This window comes from Opisthocomus hoazin, chromosome 11, assembly GCF_030867145.1.
Source record: "Opisthocomus hoazin isolate bOpiHoa1 chromosome 11, bOpiHoa1.hap1, whole genome shotgun sequence".
Classification (NCBI taxonomy): domain Eukaryota; kingdom Metazoa; phylum Chordata; class Aves; order Opisthocomiformes; family Opisthocomidae; genus Opisthocomus; species Opisthocomus hoazin.
Genome location: NC_134424.1, coordinates 14,232,302 through 14,256,664, shown reverse-complemented (window position 1 = coordinate 14,256,664; position 24,363 = coordinate 14,232,302). Strand labels below are relative to the sequence as shown.

Here is a 24,363-nt window from a genome sequence, read left to right as displayed (position 1 = left end):
TTGATTTCTGACCTCCAAGTGGCAAGTAAAGTTAAAGCTGCTTAGTATCATTTTTTTCAGGTGGTTTGAAATTTGTGTGTTGAGGGCCAGATTTCCTTTCAATGGGCTTCAAAACTGGCCTCCTTCAAAGACTAATGTGATGCGAAATTGTAAATGTATAGGGGGCATGTTACTTAAGATCTGTTAACATTATAATGATTACTTAACTATTGTATTACACATAGTGATAGGCAACCTAAATCTAAAGGAGCATTCTTAAAATGGAAAGATAGGAAATGCCTAAAGCCCTAAAGGAAAGCTGCCTTTGAACTGCATTGATCAGCAAAGAGAAGCACAGACTGTCTTAAAGATGAACTGAAAGCTTAACTTCAGGGTGGATTGTTTCAGTAAAAAATATTATTTATGATTTGTATCAGGAACTCTTTGCTTTCTGTTAAGTAGCGACTGGATAGTATGAAAGATAAAAATTATTTGTGCCAGATATTAAAGGTAGGATCCTCACCCAAGTTTATATTTTGATAGCCAAAAATGCGCATGTTGATTCAGGGAAAATGTGGATTGTTAAAAGAAAAAAAAAGTTTGTGAAGTTTTCTGAAATAGTAATATGAAAATATACAGAGATCTGGAAAAGGGAAGTTTTAAAGATACAGGCAGATCTGCTTTTACTTTCTGATTGTCTGGATTCTGCCATTTTTAGTGACTAGGGTGGTAACGGAGTGCAGAAGAAGATTCTATGTAGTTCAATGACATCAACATCCAGTTTTCTCTTTATTTCTGTTTATTATCTAAATATATACAGGCATGCTGAAATAAACTATTTTTTGTTGGCTTTGAAATACACTAATGCTAGCATTCTTAAAACACAGAGAGTGCTTGCTTGTTTTGTAAGTTAGGAGAGATGTCGGCCATCAAGTGAAAAATACTGGCTGTACCAGCTTTGGGGATCACACCGGATAAGGGGACTGGTGTGTTGCTGCTGAAGTTCTTTGCTGAAGAAATAGCGTCAAGAATAAAACTTCTGTACAAATGTTGAAATTCAGAATGGACATTAGATGACAGTAAGCCACCATTCAAAAGAAAAAAAAAATCAACTCTGCAGGATTTTTTTTTAGTCATATGAATTGAGAAGTCTTAAAAGTGTAAGGAACTGCCACGAAGGTTTCAGTTTGGAAAACCATCTGGGTCAAGAAGACTAGTTTCTTTGTGTTGCACTACAATTATTCTGGTTTTAACAGTTACTGAATTATGAAAACTCCAAGATCCATCAATTCATAATGCTAAGTTTTCTTCCGTAAACTGATTATGGAAGCCTATATTAAGCTAGCAGTCCAGCGTCGATGAGGTGTTACCCCTTCAGATGAAGCAGCTGACAGCTACTTTGAGTGTATGGTTTTTGCATTCAGCTAATCTTTTGAGATGTATGAGCAGAATTCCTAAGCTACTTTCTTGCTGCCTTCCTCCTCACCCCTCTTCCAGCCTCAGTGGGGTCCTGGAATAATCACATATGGAGACTTTTGTTTACATTTTTTTTTTTTTTAATGGACGAGGGCTCGTGATATCGCTCAGTAACTCTTCACTTGTGGCTGCAGTAACTTGATTCCCCCTGTGGCGCCTTCCTCAAGACTCGCTCCAGCTCTGACGAACTCGAGACTGTTCTGAATTTGGATGATGAGTGATCTACTACAATTGCTTGAGACCTGAAGCCAACCCTGAAAATCCAGTGTGCTGTTCAGTGTATTTCTGAAGCAGTATTTGTAAAATCTTATAGGAATACAGGACAATATTTGTAGATAAAAGTAGATGGAGGGAATATCTCTGTTAGACTGGTTTGTCTGGCTGTGGGGGTGGGAAGGGGACAGAACAAGCTTTTGGCCATGTCAGCCCTTCTTCAGACCTCAGGGTTTTTTTGTCTGAAGGACTGTCTACTATATGGGATTGAAAAAGATATGTCTGTGCATATGTCCTGCATCTGCCCTTAGATTGTCATGGTTACAGCAGCATGCCATCAGAGGAGTACAGAGACTTTTTAATCTTCAGGGCTACTTGGAGCTGGAAATGCTGACTAAAGCTTGCTTGGTGTTTTTTTATTTTTAAATTTTTAATTTTTTTTTTATTTTTAAATTAAAAATTTGAAAACATTACTGTCATCCAGCTTCCTTAATCTGAACTCTCCTGTATGCGCTGTTCATCCAGTCTTCTCTGGGTCTCCATTCCCTGTTAAGAGCACATGGGGTACCCAGCAACCAGGGTTCCCTGTCTGATGGTCAGGGACCTGGCAGCGGAGCACAGATTGATAATTTTTCATGTTGGCATAGCTGGCTTGATTGTTAAGGAATTTGAAATAATGAAATCTCCTCCAGAAAAGAAAGTAATTACTGGTTCAATAGTTCTTTTAGTGTCTTTGATTAATCCAAACCTTTTCTTCCTTTGGTCTGACTGTTTGCCTTCATGTCCTAGCTGGAGTTAGGATGAAGTTAGCAATTTAATCTCAAATTTGGTGTTTTATGTTTTTATGCACCTGACATACATGAACAGACTTCCCTGTCAATGCTATATGTAAATTCAGTTTTTGTGAACCTGAATGTGATGCATGCACGACTTTGTGGAAGTTTGTGCAGCTCTCTGATAGTTTTAAGCTAAGAAAGGCTCTTTCTGGGTAGCTTTCATAGGCACTGTTAAAGCAGTTGTGATGTGGAGGTGGCTTCTCAGTTGCTGTTTTGCTGTGTCGCGTTTCTAGATTTCTTCTGTGTCTGCTGGATATCTACTTCAGGCAACCACCTCTTAGAATTCCTTTTTTGATAACTAGAAATTGAGAAATGTATCAATTATTGCTCCCAGACATATTTTTTTTTAAAGTTCATAAAAATTAATTTTCCTAACTTCTGATTAGTGAACTGAAGCATTGATAATCTAAACTGTTAAATTGCAGAAGAAATAATTATGCACTTTATCACAAAGTTCCAGTAGGCTTGTGTGCTCTGTTTCATTATTCCATGCCAGAATAAAGTTTTTGTTCAAGCCTGAATAGGAAGTAATATTATCAGCTTTTAATTTGGTCATGGAATGTAGCCTGCGTAGATATGTGCAGGGAAAAGCTTGCTTAATTTGAGCTTGGAAAGTAACACTTATTTTGTTTGGCAGACAAGATCATAGATGAAGGACATCTAACCAAAGTGGAAGAAACAAAGCTTTTGAAAGGTTAGACTTCTGGATTATTTAACTGTTTTTGAAGCATGTTTTTATGTTACTTCAGTGCATGTTCTGTCTTAAACTAGCAGTTTGAGTTTTGTTGAATACTCGCTTAGGAAAAAAACATCAGTCAAGGGGAGATATGCAATTTACTGAACTCTGCTCCAAATAGTATTGCAGGGTAAAAAGATTTAAAGGAAACAATTTTTGAAGATTGAGTGCATGAAATGCTAGACTCGGTTTTGACTGAGTTCTTACCTGAATGTGCATTTTAAAAACTACAGTAAGTTTTGTAAAATGATTTAAATCTTTAGTGCCTGCAGACATTTCAAACAGTTTTTATTACAGGACAAAATAGAAATAATGTTTTTCCATTTGAAGTTTTAAATAAAAGTGTATTTTAAGTTCACTTTTTTCTAACTTATACCCTCATAACTTTAAAATAGCTGTTAACCTCCTACATGTGCCTTTTCTAAGTAAAATATAAATGTGCATTTCTAACTCTTTTCTGTATAAAACAAGTAAAATACAAGGAGCTAATTAGAAAAGATGTATCGTGTCGAGGAACAGTCATCCTTGTCTTGCAATGCCAAAGCCAAGAGTGCTACAAAGTGTGTAGATCAAGATTTCCTATCTGTCTCATAACATAGGATTGTTTGGACTTGTAGGCTGACTCCACTTTTGTAGCTTTTTGTTAATGGCTAGACATACTAACTCATTTCTTTACCCTCTGTCCTTCCGCGAAGTGTATTGAATAAATGTTAGCTTGTTAGAAGTTCTGATATTTTGGAGACTTTTCAATTTATCTTCTCTTGCCTTAATGTATGAAATTGCACCTTTAATTTGTTTCTGTACGCAAGTAAGCTATAGACAACATGCCATATTTGGCAAAAGAATGCATACAATAACTGTAACATAACACTTGCGTGCCAGTTATCTTGCAAAGCGGTGAGCTATTTTTAGTGTTTGTTAATATATTCTAACTCATCAAGCAAGTATGGTGTCAACACATTTTAATATACTTCATCATTTTGGCTATATTTATTCAGCTCAGTTTTATTATGGGAAATAGGGACAACTGCTGTGAAATAATATAGTACAGGAAAGAGTGCTGTGCTCATGACTCTGGTTCCAGAATAGGAAGCAGGTTTCTAAACCATTTCTCTTTTTGCCTTCTGCTGTTTCAGCTGTAGAATCTGATGCATCTTTCCTCTAGCGCCTCATCTTGTTCCGTGTTGCAGGGGGAGGAGGATAGGAGGGAGGAAAAAGCTGCTGTATCCGAGGGTGGGTGCAGGGAGAGAGGATTAATGCAGCGGTTGGAACTTGCACTGTTCCTCCCGTTTCGCACAGAGCAAGAAAGCTGTGTTTCCATGTATGCCCAGATATGGTAAAGTCAGTTGGATACAGATAGTGCTCAGTTTAGCACTTCTGGATTGGCTGCTAGTACAAACAAGATGGGTGAGGCTTTTAGGATATACTTTTCTTAATACTTTAAAGAGAATGTATTATTTGGGTTAGTAATTATTATAGTTTTAATGGCAATCTTGTGAGCTTGGTTGTATATGATACTTGTAAAATGCATTGTAGTGTAATGTCTTTAGATAATAGTTAAAAATCTTATTCCTAAAAATAGGCAAGTACTCTTTTTTCGTTTTAGCAAAGAACCACCCCCAAACCTCAAGTTTTTAACTACTCCAGTCATTATGAGCTTTGAAGTCTGCTGAAGTCATAGGAAATATGTTTGGAATAGCTGCCAGGTCTGAACCCCTAATGTGCCTGAAGTGTACAGGAGCTTTCCCCTTCTCCCTCTCCAGCAGTTTCAGTTACGTGAAGACAGAAGAGTCTGGCTCGTGATCAGCTGCTTTGTTTGTACTTGCCTCCTTCTGTTTCATGTGCAAGTGGATGTTATTCTGGCACAGAGAAATAGAAAACTTTTCATGTTAGATGAAGAAAACATGTTTTGTGTTTGTTGGTGGTTTTTGTTTTTTTTTCCCCAGTTGACCTGTCTGTGTTCTGTCATCTTGCTAATTTCCCAGTGTAAGTGCACAGGTTGTCTTCAGTTCCCACTTCTTTCATTTTGGGGATGTTTAGTTCTGTTTGTTGTCTTGTTACTTGAAAAAACAGCAAACTTTCTCATTACTCCTTTATTTTTTTACATATTTTCATATACTAACCCTATTGGTATAACAGACTTGATTTATTTATTGCTGTGCATGTTTCTTCATGTGTCCTGGTACTTTTTTGTTGCGTCTGCAGGATCTATATGTGAAGAAATTTTTTGTGTTCACCATGCTTTTCTGCATACATGGTAGAAGTGAAGTCTGTATACTAGGAATGGTGTAATGATGCCTTTTTATATATATCTCTCCACCTGGAACTTTAGACTCGGAGGAAACCTCTATTAATCTGTGAGGGGGCGGCGATGCTGTCAAACCAAGGCTCTGCATAGTCAGCCAAGAAAGACTTGATTGTGTATAACCTCACCTCCGTGTTGGTGACAGGGTTCCTTGCTGACAAACTTGCTCGGTTTGCCCACACTGAAGATGGTGTGCCTTTCTGTAACGGACCCATTGGAACTAAACTGAAGTGGTTATTTAAAAAAAAAAAAAAAAAAAATTACAGCCTTTAGTATTTAGACTGAGTCGGGGATACTTCTGTGTGGAGAAAGCATGCACTAGTATAATTGTCCCCTCACCTTTTGAAAAATGTCTGGTCTCCGTTAAAATTCTAGAGTTGTGTTTTTTGGTTTTTTATTTTTTAAAAACACCACACACACAAAACCAGCTGCGTGGCTTCACTAAGCTGCATGTAATAACGTGGTGAGTTGTGTATGAACAGATATTTCATGAAGGTAATTTTTGGTGGAGAGGACATAGACTGCCTTCTCTTAATACAATTTGAACTGAAAATTCTTTCCAGAAATTTAAAGTATTAATTTATATTGCTGTGATTCTTTACGGTTCATAACCACATTTTTTCTAACAGTATGGTAAATACAAGACTTCTTGCTATTATTGTATTTGTCAAAAATACTGAAGCACATTTTTATTAACAGCATTTTCTTTCTAAATTGTTACAGTGTCTGCATTGTTCTAGTTTTCTTTTCTTATTTGTTCCCTGATTGAATCAGCTTTTGCACAGAGTTCCAGCTGGCAAGAATACAGCTTTAACAAAAGTTCAAGCTGTGCATGAGGGAGTTACATCCCCTGTTAGATGCTAGGCTAGATTAACGACTTCAGTGATGCTGAATGCGTTTTAGCCCAGACTTCCAGAGAAATAAGCAACGACCAGATTTTTAAGTGTTTCTTCAGCTATGTTGTTTTCTGTTGACATTTAGCAGTAGTTAAATAAATAGATGTATAGAAGAAATTATGATTAAGAGACTGATCAAAGCATTTACCGATTGTAGTTGATTTTCTGTGTCTTTTACAGAGAATCAAGCAAGAGTCAAAGAATCCGATTTGTCGGACACTCTTAGTCCAAGCAAGGAGAAAAGCAGCGACGACACTACAGGTAAGCATTCGACTGAGGTTTCCGTAACACCTAATTAGTGTGAATTAAATCACTTAATCACCAGCATTTTCTAAAAGAACAGAGAAGGTGTGCATTATGCAGAGCTGGATGCAAACTTGGAGCAGTATTGTCTATTTTATGAATTCATAATTAACTGTTATAAAGTGACAATAACATAAAAGCTTCTCTTCGCTTAAAAAATGCATATATGCTAACTGTCTGCATTCTGTCTGCTCTCTGAAAGGTGTGGGTTTTGGTTTTTTTTTTTTAGATGCCCAAATGGATGAACAAGATCTGAATGAACCTATTGCTAAAGTAGCTCTTCTAAAAGGTAAACAAGTTGGGGTTTTTTTGTAATGCATAATGTATAGATACATAATCTGTATATGTGTCTTTTTGTCTATGTGTTTTTTATCAAATATAGATTGAAGTAGAGTGCTGAAACTGAAATGTTTTAATCATGGTAGTATGGAAGAGTTGCATTTAAACATCAGTAATGATTCCTTTGGGTGATGTGATCCAAAAGCATACTACGAAGTGTTAGTATAGAAATAGTTTGTGTTTAAAACTAGTTTCTGCACTCACCAACACTGTTCTAGGAATTTACATGTTATAACTTCAAGCAGAGTTGAGAAATAGTTTCAGCATACACTAAAGTTGGGGCTAATAGCTGTGGGGAGGAGGGATTCTTCCATCACTGACATGTTTTAAGCATTGCCAAGTTTTACTTGTATAGTTTCTGTCACTGTCAGAAGTGCATCTGTTTGCACCTGATGGGTTAAGAACAAAATCTAAAACCTTTTTGTAGTTAGCACACTCAAGATTTGAATTTCCTGTTGTAATTATATTCGGAATGATTGCTGAGCCTTAGCTTTGAGCTTCATAGCTATACAATTAGTTTTTTTACTGCTCTTTCCACTGAAGACATGTATTTAAAACTTCATTAGCAAGCTAATATTTACATGTTCATGAGCTGAAAAATTTTGTGGGATATGAATTAGTTGTTACGTGTGGGATACTGAAAGTTAATTTTATGCTCTGTGTACAATTAAACGTTTATTAAGATCTCTAAACTTATGCTTATGTTGGGATCACAAGTAAAAAGAATTTCACATTTCTTCATGGTTCAGAAAGACAGGAAACCATAATGAAATTTAGGACACTTGTAAAAGAGCACTTCTTTTTTCTGTAATTGATTACACTTCTCTAATTTTATGACAGAAGGATTTCAAAAAATTGCATGTATTATATATGTTTCCAAACAGTAAAACTAAAATTGAGCGTGATATTTTCCAGTGGATATCAGTTCAGCAACAGAGTTTAAAAAGGAGCATTTGAGATAATGAACATGTTCATTTGGGTTTTGCTGTGATGTCTGTGATCAATAACAAGTATATTCGGTGACTTTCTAGGTTAGAAGGTAGAATCTGGTAATGTTGTTCTTAATGATTATGATAGACTTGTTTTTGGTAATAAATTTGGGGTTGGCAGCAAATTTCATTTGAAAAAAGAAAATTTTGGTTGAAATGCATGATATTCTTTAAGTGTCAAAACTTTCAGTCCAGAATCGGATCCATATGAAGGAGTTTGTTTCCTGTCAGCATTGTCACATGCACAGAACTCACAGCTGGAACAACCCTTTGTGTGCTAACAGAACGGTAGAGAAACCAATTTCAGCCAGCTCACATCAAATTTTTTTAGTTCTAATTCTTACAGTTTTAAGATAGCCAACTTGAGACTACTTCTAATTGGCTGGATTTCTTAGTTATCTTCTGCAGACACATTGAAAGTAGTCCATGGACCCCTCAGGCTGAAACCCACCGATTCCTGAATTCTCCTTATATGCAAGCAAAGTCTTCCTAAGTTCTGTCAGAAAGGTTTGTTTAACAGCCCAAGTCCCAGATAAGGCTGTTGTGAACATGCTGCTTCCTGGATTAGAACAATCTCATGTCACGGAAGGGGTCAGGCGTAGTTATACTTTCTCTGTCCAGGATATATTAAACTGGCGGGGAGGGTTAACTGAACTCTGAAAGGACTAAAATCAAGTTTTCTGTAGTAACCTGGAAGCAGTCTTTTGCTGATGTGGATGCTTTCATTTGCTTTATCTATCTTTACCCAGTTGAAGATTTAAACTATAACCATTACTGAACTTTTGAGTGAATAAGTAGAAAAATACTTATTTACATAGACCGCATTGCTATTGAAATACATACTGTAATTCACTAAAATAATTGGAATAACTTTTTCTCTTGAGGCTATTTATGGGCATTCCTATTTTGCTCTCACAAAACCACTTAAAAATTTCTGTACAGTGAATCAGTTGCCCTCGTAATTTTTATGAAGAGCCTGTAAACCCGCAGGTTTGTTTGAGGTTTTTTCAGAGAGCTACTTCGTATGCCTGGTTTTGCCCTAAAAAGGATCTGATTTGCCACAGAAAGGCTTTCAAGTGGATTTGTTATGCAGTCATGCAATTAAGGAAGGGTGAGAACATTTTTGATCTGGCAGCTGTTTGGAATGCGGAAACGGCTGCTGGAAGAGGCAGTGTTCCTTTTTGTTTAACTGTTGGAGTTTAGAAAACAGATTAAGCGAACAAGAAAATGATGAGACGTTTAAGTGCTGTGGTTTCCTCCAAGTGTATTTTCCATCAGTAAATTTTGAGTGCGTTCAGGATTTGTTTGAACTTTCTACAAGTCAGCAACTGGCAAAGAGAGGAAGGGGAAAAGCTGTCACAGATTAGTAGAACTGCTTTTTTGTTTTCCAGCGAGGTAAATGACTTTATTAGCCATTAGTAACAGTTCACTGGATGCTTCTATTTAGACAGGCTGTTGTGACTACTTACTGTAAAGATAAAAACAGGTAAATGTTAATGGAAACTAGCAATAAATGTCATTGGAAGGTTAGTAAGCTTGTGCTTACCAAGTTCCTTATATTTTCATAATATCTACAAGACTGATCCGTGAAATCTTAATAAAAAGTGTTTTCAGTTGAGGGTTTGGTGAATAGTGGTACATAAGAAATTTTGAAAACCAGCAATGGTCTGTTGATTCAATAAGTTTGGAAACCATTGTTTTATGTTGCAATAGCCATATACTTTCTTTTAAATATATGATGGTTTACTTATGTGGATCTTATGAAACTGAAGACAACTCATTTTTAACTGTTTATGTGACTTCACTTGAGTACTCTGAAAACAGTCATCTGAATAACCTGAGAAATCCTGCAAAATTCTGAGAGTGAACTCCTGTGAGACTTGGGAGAAATACCAGCCTGCTCCTGAAGTTGCTGCCTCAGGCCAGGCACATGCAGATAAGGGATCAATTAAGACCACAGCCGATGTGTGGTGGTTCCAGATCATCTATGTTATCAAAACAGAAGTGTAAAGGCAAACATATAAGCAGAGCTCTGTTAATATCTTCATGTTTGTAAATATTAATTTAATCTGAGCTTTGTTTTCTTTTGGGTTTATTGAAATTTTAATTTATAGATCCTAAAATTGCAATTTTTTCCCCCAAAACTGACCCATGGGTTAGACTAGTTTTCTTGAGTCAAATTGGAGAAGAAGTTTTCATGTGCTTTGGGAATGATTTGTACAGATCACACTAATTTTTTAAACTATTTTAAATCTACCAGTAAAGTTTATGTTAAGGGAAACCTCACTGGGGGCTTGGACAAAGTGATGTTATTTAAGCACCTTTCTTGTAATGTGGCAAACAGTCTGATCACAGGTCAGAATTTTCCATGAGCTAGAATAAATTAATAAATCAGGGTTTTCAAACTGTTGTATTTGACTTTTTTCTTTTTGTGACATCTTGTAATTAATGATGGAATTCCATAGACGTCTCTGAGAACAGTTTGTCCTATACTGAATACTTCTAGAAATTGCTCAAATACTTTTTTTAATTTCAGTCTTATACATTGGTTCTCAAACCAGGTTTTTCTGATGTGAATTTGCTGCTTGAGGGAACTAATGCTAAGCCTGATGATATTTAGTAGTTTAATTATTTATAAATAGAGAGATCCTACTCGCTAAGGATTTTTTTTCAAAACTAGAGTTAGCACAAAAATGATGTTTGCTTTGAACTAAAAGACATGAAAGAAATTTTCATTTTGGATAAGACTGTAAAGCTGTTATTGTCTCGTGCTTATGTTTCTTAGCTCTTGATTTAGAAGCATGTCAGGCATATGGAAAATCCCCTATTGCATTTGGGTAGAAAAGAGTTTTTACCTTGATTGTGCCTTTGCTAAACTGGCTATGTTGTCCCAGAAGTTGAATACCTCATCTCCTTTGAAGCAGTGTTACCTTTTATGATGTGTGCTTTCACTGATTGGAAAATACTGTCCAGCAGAAAGTTCATTTAGGGTGTCTATTGTTGGATTTAGGACACTGCTTCTTTATCAGGCATCATTTGAGCATAATTTGTCAATTTGCTCATCCTTTTCTTCTGAACAGTCTCATTAAGGAGGGTTGAAAGTCTAATTGCCCCGTGTCTTCATCCATGAGAAGCTAAGAACAAAACATGTTCAGTAAAGAGAAACTTGGATTTGGAACTTCAATAAACTATAAAAGAAAATATTTGGATGAAATATATAGTCCTCTTTGTTCTTTCTGCTCTCATAATTTTGTTCTGAAGAAGTCTAAAAGCATACGTGGGCCCTCAGCTGGGCTCAATCTCACCAATTCATTACTGTGAGAATAGGAAAGACACAGCCTCTTTTCTTAGAGGAATACAGTATGAATACTTTGGCATGATTTAATATGCAATTTTTTTAATGAAGAAAACAGCAACAATGTTTATATAGTTACTTTAATGGTGACATATACAGTCAAATATGAACATCAAAAGTATAATGACAAACTTAACTGTCGCTTCTGGTTTTTTTTTCTTATTAGTGAAAGGTCCAGATGACTAAAGTAGCTTATCTTTTGGACTTTTTATTCTAAGCAGTGTGCCCTCTTCTTAAATCCATGTGGTCTGTAGTCATAGATGCTTGTTGTAACACATTACCATTTCATTTTCCCTCTCCCATGATGTACAGCTGGATTTTTTTCACTGATTTCCCTCCCTTACCTTTCTCGCCTAACTAGCTTTATATACAGTTTTAGCCCTTTACCTTTACGGTTTATTAGTGCTGTTTGTGTCTATTGAAAGATCTGTTTCCTCACAGATGCTACTTAAGGAAAATTCAGTGAATGACAGTTTCCTGGGTCCAGTTCCTGGCCCTGCAGATGCCTGCAGGCTGGAGTGGTGTTGCTGAGTGTGTACTGCATCTAGTTTCTAGTGAGTGCCCATTAGAGGACACTGTTGTTAGTCACAAATACTTATTTTTCCTCTTTTAAATGCTCCCAAAACTTCAGCTTTAAAAGTACTAAATTCGTCTGTGACTGCAAGTCATCTTATAAGCCTGAGAGGTGTTTAATATGCATTTTAGTTAATACAAAGCTCGTGGAGAAGAGCCAATGTTTTTATTTAGATTTTAAATAACATGCATAGATATCTAATTGTGTTAAAGATATACCTAATATTTTAAGACATAGCGAAAATAATTTTAAGGGCAAAATTTAGCATAGTATTCATTAGGCCACTGAATGAAATAAGGAGAGTGGACTTTCCATTTTCTGAATTTTGTTTTAGAAAATTTCCCTGAATTTTTTAGTTATGGTCCACAGAGCCAGAGCCAAGCCTTGCATGGCAGCGAGCCAATTGGCAGTAGCAAACCATTGAATAGCAGCTGTTTGCATAGCCCGGTGCAGCTGGCTGGGCCCAAGGCTGGGTCTGTCCGTGTGCTGCCAGCCAGGGCTGGTGCGTGCTGGTCGGGGCAGGGCTGCGGGAGGGTGGGCTTGGGAGGGAGGGGATGCAGGATCACTGCTGATGGCTGTGTGCTAGGGGAGAGGGCTAGAGTAGCTTCCTTTTGAAAACAGGCAAGTTGTGAACACAGTTGAGGACTGTTTGATGCTTGTTCCTTTGTTTTTGTCAATCCAGGAATTCTTGCCAATCTATACAGTGTTTTAAAAACTCTCTAATTATTGTTTGTTATTTTTTTGTTTTATACTGCATGTTATATGTAATGAATGTTTTAAAGTTTGCATATGTTTTCCTCCTTTTAAGAGCATAAAAGTATATTAATAATTTTTGCTAATTTTTACCTAATCTGATTTTGCATTTACTTTAACTAACTTTGGATGATTTGAATAAAAAGTCACCAGTCATCACATGACGGTGCAAATTAAACTGTTGTACAAATCTATGATTTAAAGAAACTGTTCTTTTATCAGATGAATTGCAGGGTGCACAATCAGAGACTGAGGCTAAGCAAGAAATTCAGCAGCTGCACAAGGAGCTGATTGAAGCCCAAGAGCTAGCTAGGACAAGTAAACAAAAATGTTTTGAACTTCAAGGTGAGACCCAGATCAACTCGGTTGTGTAGTGTATCCATTAAACTTTATCAGGTAGTCTTAAAAGGGATTCCAGTTTTGCTGACTCTCTGTTAGATATATTTCTTTCATAGCAGTCACATCTGCTGCACAGAATGTCAGAAACTTTTCCTTTTTTTCTAAACTCTATATACAATGTGATTGAACTCTGACTTTTTGGTTCAAGATAAACCAACATCTCTTCACTGTGTTGAATACATAATTGAACTCCATATATTTCATCCTTATAAAATATATTCATCTAGAGATACTGATTAATCTGTGTTTCAGTCAGATAATACACATAATGTATGTGATAGTTCTTTGTTTAGGCCATCCTATCAGATACATAGCTGTACTATCATCCTCAGCAAAACTTGTTTTTGACAGAAAATAGTATAGTCCAGTTTAATTGCGTATTGCTCAGTCTTCTTTATGGAGTATATTTACAGCTGTTTTTTTCTTTTTTTCTCCTCCCACACCAGTTTGCATTTAGCACATGTGGAACTTTTGGACCAGGCAACAGATTATATTAATTTAAAATTAATTGTAATACTACCACAATAATGGAATGATGTCTTAATATTAACACTTTATTAAACTACTTACACAGCTACTAGCTTTAATAACTTACTGAAATTATATGATTGTTTTAATCTTTTCAGTTAAGAGGAAGTTGTGACGAAAATTAATTACACAGCTGAAATATTAATAACAAAAACTTTTGGTTGCATTCTCAATTTCATTTATAGCGCTATTGGAAGAAGAGAGAAAAGCATATCGAGTGCAAGTTGAAGAATCTAACAAGCAAATAAATGTTCTCCAAGGTAGGAATTTTTTTTTTTCCACCCCACTGTTCTAGGGAAAACATATAGCTTTGGCTGTTTCCGTGGCACGATAAGCACTAATAAAGGAAAATATTAATTGAGTTTGTGTTTTAAGTCTGATTTCTTTAACCATATCTTTCAATTTTATTGTGAAATATTTCCTGCCAATTCTTACAGTTCTAATCATAACTTAGAAAGCACAAAAGAGGTAATCTGTAACAGATGCCTCTTCTTCCTCTCTCTCCAGTCTTCCTCAGCTTTGAATGATCCAGGGATTCTTACTGTGACTATTTTATCTTCAGAGCGCTCAGAAGGTTTAGTCTTTTTCGTGCTACTCAGTCTCTTCCCTGCATTGGTAGAATCCTCCGAACTAAATTTTTAATCGCTCCACATCTGCATTCAACCTTAGAGCATGCAATAAATTTCTGCAATAGAGACACTGTGTATGCTTTTTGAAAAAACGGTATGACCAATCATGCTCTTTTCAGCCCCAAATAATTATAGCAGAATGTAACTTGTCAAGTATTCTGTATCACGTTAACTTATCAGCCTGTGCACAGGAGTGAGCTCATTAATCAAGAAGCTGTCTAGCCTTAAAATCAGTCAGGGTTATATTACAACTCTTCCTTGGAGCAAGCATTAGTTTGAACATCTACTCAGCCATTGATCATTATGAAACTTGTAGGAGCTCCATACCTTGGTATCTTTGTCGGCATATCATTTGGTTTGGACCTAAAAATGGTTGGAAGGCAGATGAGCAGACAGGCAGATGGACTGACAATCCTCAGTTTCTTAGGAAATCAAAATAACTTTAGCAAATCACTTTATGGGTGGTAGTTTGTTGTGGCATGTGGTGCTTGTCATATACCAGTTACACTGAGAAGCTTATTTTTACATGAATGTTAGCAATGAATATTTACATCTCCTGTAAGAGAGAGGAGCTTACGTAATATTCATCTTCAGAACAAGAGGAGCAATTTAATTTTGAATCTTTTTGTGCTAGTAATGAAAATTCTCAAAGTAAAAAATGCTGTAGCAAAAGTTAGAAATTAGGATTTTATAGTAATTTTTCTGCAGAAAAAAAGAAATATTTTTTTTCTTCTCAAAAAAAAAGAGAATCAAAGTAGCTTGACAGAGTCAAACTTAGCTACAAGATGCCTCTTGTCAGTTCAGTACTTTTTTGTCTCCTGAGCCCTTTGCAAGTGAGGTCTTGCTTATGTTTCGTCCTCCTTCCATGGTAGTTCAAAACGTTCTGATGTTCGTTGTATGCTTGCTGCTTCCCAAACAAGGATGTGACACAACTCACAACTTGGGAATAGTTGTCAAGATGTCAGGATTCTCTCTTGGCAGCCTCTATGAACTGTAGTGGAGAAAAAAAATGCTGCCGGCTTCATGTAGTAGCATTTCCGAAAGTATTTTCATGGACCCGATGTTCTAGGCCAGCCAGTGCTGCATGGCTTTGTGTCTTTATCATAGAGGAGAGAAGGTGGCACAGAAACAACTGAGGTCCTGTCTCTGTGCATGAAGGTCTTTAGATGAACAGATACGTAAAGCAAGGAAATGCGAGTAACTTGTTACTACTTATTTAAAAAAAAAAAAGTGAAGTGTTCAGTTTAGATGAGGTAATGACTTATATAAATAAGAGATGTAATGGAAGTTTTCTTTCTAATTGCCCTGCATTCTGAAGCACTGGAATGCTTCAGAAATCATTCCAATGTTCTTGGTAGTGATTTTTCTGTGTAAGTTATTTTTACGACTTCACCAAACTTTAGAAATGCTTGTATGTGTTTGGATTTTCAGTCATACCATGCTTGTTTTCACACCTGAGCATTTAAAGGGAGAGTTGTTCATCAACAATCTAGATAGAAGGAAAAAACCAAATTTCTTTGAAATACTGCCATTTCTGAGAAGCTGGAATTTAGCTTGGCTTAATAAAGAAAGTAATATCAGGAAGATATGGTTTGAAAAAAAACACTTCTTTGATCATTAGTGGGAATCTGCTGCGTTGGCAAGTCAAAATTCTTGGTGTTTTAGAAACATGGTTCCCTAGCATACTGGTTTGGTAGGTTCAAGGCTTCTAATGTTAAGAAATGGAAAGACAATTGTTACTGTGTGCTGTGTTGTATTACTGTGAGGTTGTTCTCAGCTGCTACTTTATTTGCTAGTCTGTTAGTAGAAGCCTGTAGAAACTATTTTCAAACAAATGAGGTGGTTGTAAGCCTCCTGTTGCTCACATATGTTTAAAAATCTGTCATACTGCAAATGTATTTGTTATGGAACAGATCAACTGTTTCATCTTATACAGAAGTGCTGTGAAATCTAACTTAGTGTTGTCTATAATAGCTCTCAAGTATTACAGTATGGAAGAACTATCATGGTTGTTTTTTTTTTCCCCCATACTGTCTTTTTCCTCCAGAGTGTGGAACTGACTAATTCATAGGTTCTTCAGTTTATCTAATGAGTTAAGTGTCTTGCTGGAGCCTGTTCAGAGAAGGGGGAAAATAAAAGTTGCATTTTTCTTCTTCACTGTACATTAACAGCAAAGTTTCTCTTGAGTAGTTTTTACGCTGCATCTGTTTATGGTGTGACTCACATTCTCGGTGTCATCTTCTGTAATGGATTGAGAGAACAAAAACAAATACAAGAGATCTATGAAGGTTACTCAGCCTTGGTTATCTTTCCCATGCTTTCCACTGTTCTTTTTTGCAGTTAGCTTCTGAAATATGTAACTTTAAATGTGTAATTCTAACCCTCTACAGTATCTTATCGTAGGTTTTCAAGTGATATTAAGAACTTTGCACTTTTCTCAGAGCAATTCTTCATTAATTTAATAATTATTTTTTTCCCATGTTAATTATCAATGAAACATATGTGAACTCTGATACAAGTTCTTTAACAAGCAAAAAAAAAAACCACTGAGCAAATTACACACTTGGCTTCCATCAGTCAGAGTTTTAAGTCTGTCATGCTTCCCTTTCCTCTGTACTGTACTTCCCCCCCACACACCTGTTTGCCCTGGATTCTGTTTGCATGCCGGTTTATGAAAAATAGTTGTGCTTAGAGAAGAGAGGTGTTTAGTAATGAAGCAGTTTTGAATGGGAATAATTTAGGAGGTTTGCTTCATGCAGAAATGTAAAATAACCTGGAGTGTATGTGACTGCTGCTCCTTTACAGTAAATGTAAATGCTAAAGGACGACTTATGGTTCAGCACATTTGGTGCAGCTGCCCTTTCGATTCAAAATTAAACTTGCGCTTTGAAAAATAGTTTTTGCAAAGTAGTAAAGTAATTTTTATTTCCTTTACTACATGTTGAGACTGGAGTAGAAATTAGACTCTGTGCCTCAAATATTGATAGACATCACCAGTGAACTGCTGATCAGGCAAACGTTTCCAATGTAGCTTTGCAAGTGTTTGGCTTGTCGCAGAAGCTTTCTTGCTTTTCCTCCAAACCCCACCATGTCCTTGTTCTAAACTACTTGTTGTGCTTACAGTGAAGTTGGATCTAAATCTTGGTTTCATATTTTGGAGCGTTGCTTTAGTATCACACACATAACACGTCCCTGTCTAAGAAAGCTTTCTCCAACTGTAATTCTTGTTTCCTTTGACTCTCGGTAATACATGACCCCACATACCTGTCTCTTCAAGGGTATAGCATTTGACAAGATTAATATCTTTTCAATTGCATTAGGATTCTTTAGTCCTATTAAACAGTTAACAAGTTGACTAAGGGAGTTACGTTTTTAGATTTTCTGTAAATAAAGTTTTAAAAAATATTAATGTTAATGTATGCTTTCCAGCTCAGTTGCGAAGATTGCAAGAAGATATTGAGAATCTTCGTGAGGAAAAGGAGAATGAAATTTCAAGCACTCGAAATGAACTAGTTAGTGCTCAGAACGAGATTCTGTCACTTCAACAAGTAGCAGAAAAGGCAGCATCAGAACGAGACACAGATATTTCTGCATTGCAAGATGAGCTGCAAACAGTGCGAGCAGAACTCGAACGGTGGCGGAAAGATGCCTCAGATTATGAAAAAGAAATTGTCAGTCTGCAAGCCAGTTTTCAGCTCAGATGTCAGCAGTGTGAGGATGAGCAGAAGGAAGAGGCTACTCGCTTAAAAGGTGCTTGATTAAAAGGATGCCACAGATGAGTGCTAACAGTAGCATCCTTCTTGATCTGATGAATGTCAGTTATTCAAATCACTATTTGTCCATCTCACTGTAGTCATTTACTATGTCTATATATATATATATACACATATATACGTGTGTATTTATATTTGTTTATCAAGGCTTGTAGTGTTACAAAAGCAGTTTTGTATACTTTCTTAAATAATAATTGTCAATTATGCCTAAATTAGCTTAGGTACCCTTTGATATTAGAGGTAGACCAAGTATCATTCCACTTAAGGAAGATGGAAAACTTGTACTGTTTGAGGGATTGATACTGCCACGGATTTCCAAAAGGACTTGTGTAACTTCTGTATAATTTAAGTCGGTAAATGCATAGCTTCATTCGAGACAAATAACTGTATTTTATGGCTTAATAAAACCGTTAATACTATCTAGTTTTTAACATAAAAATGTTAAAAGGAATTTAAAATCAAAGCTTTATTCTGCACGCATGATGTAGAGGTAAGCGAATATGTTGTGCTGAGCCAGCATAGGGCTGCTTCTAGGCTCATTCATTTGCGTTTCACTTTACCTGTAATGCAGCCACATCTCACTAGGACTGCTTGAGAGCCACTGCTCCAGGCCTGTAGCTTCAGGACTTGGAAAATCTGCTAACAGAGTTCAAAAGCTCATGCTGAAACTTTGTATGTGCCACTGAGAAACTGGCATAAGTAAAATATCCTTTAAATTCTGAATCAGTTAATCTTTGTGAAGTTGTCAGAGAAGCCTTTTTGCAGTTCAGACTCCAGTCTCTGTATTACCATGTGTAAAATTAATTTTTATCTATTTTACCAGGGACTGATTTATTTCAGAGGTCTCATTTTCACCCTTTAGTTACTGCTTTAAACATTCTGTTCCTTGTAGTGGAAGCATGGTATGTAGTGATTCTGGTTGTTTGCTATATGCAAGTCTTGGATATTGTTTTCTTCAAATACACTTTTCTGTCACTGTTTCTAAAATACTAGAGTAGATCCATAAACAGACTTTTTTTTACTTCTTTGTACCTTAGAAAAAGCTCACATAAAAAAAAAAAAAACCCTAGCTTGTTTAATGGCTCACAAACCTCATTACAGTATAAGATATTATAATGTTTTATAGGTGCTTGTGACAATTCATATGACATTATTATAATGAAATATATTTGAGATTTATGACTGATACCAGCTTTTCTTCCATTTATTAGCTGGTGATACTTGAAGCAGTCATGAAATAACATTATTCAATTCAAGTAAATTTTATTCATTGCAGGTGAACTTGAAAAGTTGAAGGCAGAGTGGAGCGCTCTGGAGGCTGAATGTGTTACACTAAGGAAGGAAAATACTTTGCTTACGTCTGAGCTTCAGCGACAAGAGAAGGAGCTTTCTAGGTAAGAGCACAGTGGATTCGTCTAGGAAGGTATCATGGTAGCTAAAGAGAGGCTTTTTTGTGTTGTTTTTTCTTTCCAAAAGTGGTATTTAGTATCTGATGGTGTTTCAATAAGGGTATTGAATGTTTATTTATATCATAGTATTGGGCAGAACACACTTTCATGCCAAATTGGTATACCAAGCTATTTTTTTCTGTTTTGCAATTGCTTCTGTATTACTTATCAGTCTTGTTATATCATCGTAAGGTAGCCTGACTTAGTTTGCTGCTTTTAATAAGGACTTGGAAGAGTGCATTGTGGAAGTATTTAGGCTTAACAATTATCCTTCTATTTAAAAGATAATAAACTAAATAGATTTCCTAACCTAAAATTTACTCAGCGTTCGGGGTTGGAAAATGAGTCTTGGATAGTGTGGTGTCTCACAGAAGCCTGCCACATTAAAAGTAGTAATGATGGGCAGAAACAGTATTCTGTATCATGTTGTGCTTATCAGAAAAATACAAATTGTTTTATCGCAAGCACCATATATTTTTGGGGGGAGGGATTTTAGAGTGCAGAAGTATTTGTATTTTACTGTATTTCTTTGCTATTGGAACATATGACATTGCTAAAGGCTAAAACTTCTGCCTGGAAGTAACTTCCCCTCTTATCCCTTCATCTGCCATTATTACGTTGTTTTTCCGTTTCAGATATTGGAATTTAATTCACAAAGTAAACATGGGACAGCAGCTTTGTTTTATTCTAGATCTGAATTTTAACATCAGGCTTAGCTGTCTTTTTTTTTTTTTTCTTCTGGCTTCCTCACTGTTGTAAGATCTAATTGAAAAAATTGAAATTTCCCACACTAAAACATTTCTAGAAGTAATGTGGTTTTTTACAGGAATCAAAACTTTCTTTTTCATTCCATTATGCCCTGATTGCCACCCATATTTTTTTCATATGGAAGGTCACACGAGCAGGTATAGGATTTGCATAATGGAGATGTGCAAGATCTCTCCCTTATTTTTCTTTCTGGTTTGCACAGGCATGAATTAACACTACTTGGTTATTACACTGAAGTTTGTAATGCCTGAATTTAGAGCTATCCATGACTATTACAAAATTGTACTAGGCACTTAAAGAATATATTGGCTGTTAGCCTATACAACTGGAGTAAGCAAAGAAGCGTGTGTGCAAATAAGCAAATTACTTCCGGCAACCTTGGATACACTTCTTGTTACAAATTTGTATACTTTGGAGTATATAATAAATACTTCATGATTAATAAAAAATAAAATAAACTAAAAATTATGAATGATAAATTATTTAAATTATAGATTACAAATACACGCACTAAGCTGTGCACATATGTTTAAAAGCAAGGCTATGGCCAGCCTGTTGTGTCAGTATAGGGAGACAATGGTGATCTGCACTTCTGTGATTGCTCTAAGCTGATATTTCTGTAGTAAATAAAAATAAGGTGTGAAGCTTTGAAGGATGAAAAGTGCTTTAAAAAAAAAATCTCTTGTTTCTTTAAATTTAAAATACATGAGGAATCAACTGGATTTTGTTTTTCAGCTCTCAGAAACAGAGTTTAGCGCTAACCAGCGATATAAGTGTTCTTGAAATGTCTCGAAAGGAACTTGAAAATCAAATGGGATCTTTGAGAGAAAAACATCAACGGGATGCAGCTAGTCTAAAAAGCCAACTCAGTGAAGCTGAGAGTCAAGCAAAAGATGTTCAGAAAGAGGTAACGCGAAACATTATTTCCATTTTGAGAGAATATAATGCCCAATGACTTTGACTTTTAAGTTAAAAGAAAAGGCAAAATAGAAGATTTCTAGAAATGAGAATTTTTCTTACTTTTATGGTAGCTAGTAATATGTAAACTGGGAGTTAAATCTAGAAAGGAAGATGTCAGATAGAATTACTTGCTTGTGTTTGGGGAATTTCCTAAGGTTTACTTTCTTGCATTACCTTAGTGAATTTGATTTTAAGCTGTTCAGAAAGGTAAACCCTTATTCTGAGTCTTCCTGAACATCATGGTATAGAGTTGCATTAGCTGATACGAGTCAAAATTAATTCTTTTTAGTCATATGATCTTCCTAGTTAGCTTTAAACTTTTTTATTTGACAATGGGACTACACATTCTTTACAAAGATCCCCTTTCATCTTACTGGATCATTAGGCTGCTGAAGATGATTAGCAAGTGCATAAGGAAAAGCTAGCATTTTGAGCATGTATTTCATCTGCCTAGCCTCTGAAGAGTATGAATGGAAAAAGGCTATAGCCTCCAACAATTACTTGCCTTTTCTTATGAGCATTTTGAGTGAAGCTTTCCCCAGTCACTGCTTTTAATTTCTTTTGCAGCCTTTTCTTTGCTCTGTCATCAATTCATCCATGTCACATTCCTTACCATTTTCAGAATTTGAAAAACTCAGTCTTGTTAGTCTGTATCTTTGTAATCAGTTGTATTTGTAAAGAATAAGTAAGAAATGCGTTTCTTACTCTTGTGTTGGAGTTTGCTGTATGGGAAGAGGGTTTGGTTTACTGCATACAGAATGTTGATTGCACCTGTTTGATTGGCGTAGGTATTTAAGCTACAGCCTAGATGTACAACCACTATTTAAATGTAAGGGACTCCTTGTTCCCCTGTTTCTTCTTTTTTCGTGGTTTTTATGGTCCTTTTCAATATGGTAATGAGTAGTTGTTTGGTAGGAGAGATTAATGAAGTCCTTGCATTTGCTTCATGTTTCCTTGTTTTTACTAATCCAACCCCTTCAAAGTCAGGGACAAAATCTTCATCTAGCAAAAAAGAAAATCTAAACTAAGATTTTGGTACCCTGCTTTTATGAAAAGAGAGTGTACCTGGTCCAAGGCGAGTTACTCTAGGGAGAGGACAGGAGAGGAAGCTGCACGCTAAGTGAATGTGAGCACATGTTGGGTGTCCAGGGGTCCGCAGACTGTTTTCTCTTTGTGTTTAGTATGAAAGAACACAGACTGTGCTCTCAGAGCTGAAGGAGAAGTATGAGATGGCTGAACAAGAAAATCAGTCACTCACGGAGGAACTCAAACAATGTAAAGAAAACCTGAAGCTGCTACAAGAAAAAGGAAACAACGTAAGTCTGTACAAAACATGTGGGGAAGTTCAGTTATGACACTGGCAATTCTGTTGATTGAGGGAATATGCAAGTGTCAAATAGAAAAGGACAGACTTTAAAAAAAAAAAAAAAAGGCTGTTTACTGTATTATATACAAAATTCCATTCTGGTACTACCCGTGCAAATTTGCAGGTCATTACACTGTTACAGTTATGCATGCAGGTTAACTTTACAGTTGTGTGACTGTTTTAAATACAGCCTTAGATATCTGTTGTCTTGAAAACATCTGGCTTGAATACTAGTAAACCAGAACTAAGCAAAACTTTTTAATATCTGAGAGTGATACATGGGTGAAAGCAGAGAAGGCTGGATCCAGGTGAATTAAGCAACCTTTTTCAAGATGCTTTTATTTTACTAGTGTTAATTAAAATGGATGTTCCCTCCTTACTCTTGCTCATGCTTCTTAACAGTGGTTATCCCTGGTCAGCTCATGCTGTAAACAGTGCAGTTGAACTGTCCTATCTATTCACTAATGAAAATATTCTTTTCTGTTGCAATTAATTTGAGAGGTTGTATTACTAGAATTGAGTTTACAGTTAGGGACAACATTTTCTAATCCTGAGACTTCTGAAATCCTCCAAATGTTAAGGGTGCGGCAGACACAATAGAAGGTAGAGGTAGCCTCATTTTAGCTACCTTATTGCTACACTGGGATGGTTGGTTTATTGTCTTCCTGTACTGCCTTTATGATCAGCGCAGGGTGAACGACTCCTGTAGTGGACAGTACGAAACAGGCGGATAATGGATGCTCTGTAATAGCCTTTTAGAAAAATGTTTCTCTGACTATGAAGAAAGTTTTACAGGTACTATTCTCTAAAATCAGCTGGCTGCCAGATGCCCAAAGTTTGTATGAATACTCTTGCTGTAGCCATTTACTGAATGTAAACCTCTAACGTGGTAGAGTTGTCAAAAGATGTGAAGAATTCAAACCCCCCTCACTTTTTTCAGCCGTATTTTCAAGAATATGATGTTGAAATTCTCATGGAACTTGCTTCCTGCTTAGGGTTCTTCTGCAATGCTCAGATGATACTGAGTTACCAAAGTAGGCAGAAGTCAAAACCAAACAAACAAACTGCCATTCTAGTAGAAGAGAGTTTCAGGGAGACCTTACTGCAGCCTTCCAGTACCTGAAGGGGCCTGCAAGAAAGCTGGAGAGGGACTTTTTACCAGGGCACATAGTGATCGGACAGGGGTAATGGCTTTAGACTGAAAGAGGGTAGCTTGAGATTAGATATAAGAAAGAAATTCTCCACTCTGAGGGTGGAGAGGCCCTGGCACAGGTTGCCCAGAGAAGCTGTGGGTGCCCCCTCCCTGGCAGTGTTCAAGGCCAGGCTGGACGGGGCTTTGAGCAGCCTGGTCTGGTGGAAGGGGTCCCTGCCCATGGCAGGGGGGTTGGAACCAAATGATCTTTAGGGTCCCTTCCAACCCAAACCATTCTATGATTCTACAATTCTAAGAGATCACACTGAATAAATAACTGTGAATGTGAGATTTTCTGCTCTGTTAAAAACATTAACCGCAGGATTAAAACGATCAGTGGAAAAAGGGGGATAGTAAAGGGAAGAAATACTGTGAAGGGCATTGGAGCACCTGGTGAAAAAGGAAAAGCTTGCAAGGGTAGGGAAATTTTAGGAAGAATCTGAGATGAGTATCTAAATGAAATCAGGAGCCATTGCAGTTGCCAAAGTCTGCTTCCAGAGGAGGAGTTAGTTGTGATAGTTGAAACCTGGAGGTCAGGGTACAATG

General features: G+C 36.5%; 1 protein-coding gene across 23 annotated transcripts in view; it reads left to right on the top strand.

Moving 5' to 3' along the window:
* Positions 1-24,363, top strand: part of SLMAP (sarcolemma associated protein) — a 91,290-nt gene that overhangs the window by 57,129 nt on the left and 9,798 nt on the right. For 13 of the 23 annotated variants that reach the window (XM_075432389.1, XM_075432402.1, XM_075432397.1 and 10 more), the window contains 9 exons: positions 3,142-3,198; positions 6,622-6,702; positions 6,974-7,033; positions 12,977-13,099; positions 13,867-13,941; positions 17,740-18,060; positions 19,360-19,477; positions 21,035-21,206; positions 22,441-22,575. In XM_075432389.1, the coding sequence (XP_075288504.1) occupies positions 3,142-3,198; positions 6,622-6,702; positions 6,974-7,033; positions 12,977-13,099; positions 13,867-13,941; positions 17,740-18,060; positions 19,360-19,477; positions 21,035-21,206; positions 22,441-22,575 (1,142 nt within the window). The remainder of the gene's footprint in view (positions 1-3,141; positions 3,199-6,621; positions 6,703-6,973; positions 7,034-12,976; positions 13,100-13,866; positions 13,942-17,739; positions 18,061-19,359; positions 19,478-21,034; positions 21,207-22,440; positions 22,576-24,363) is intronic. The other 10 variants (XM_075432400.1, XM_075432412.1, XM_075432406.1 and 7 more) reach the window with 2 other exon arrangements.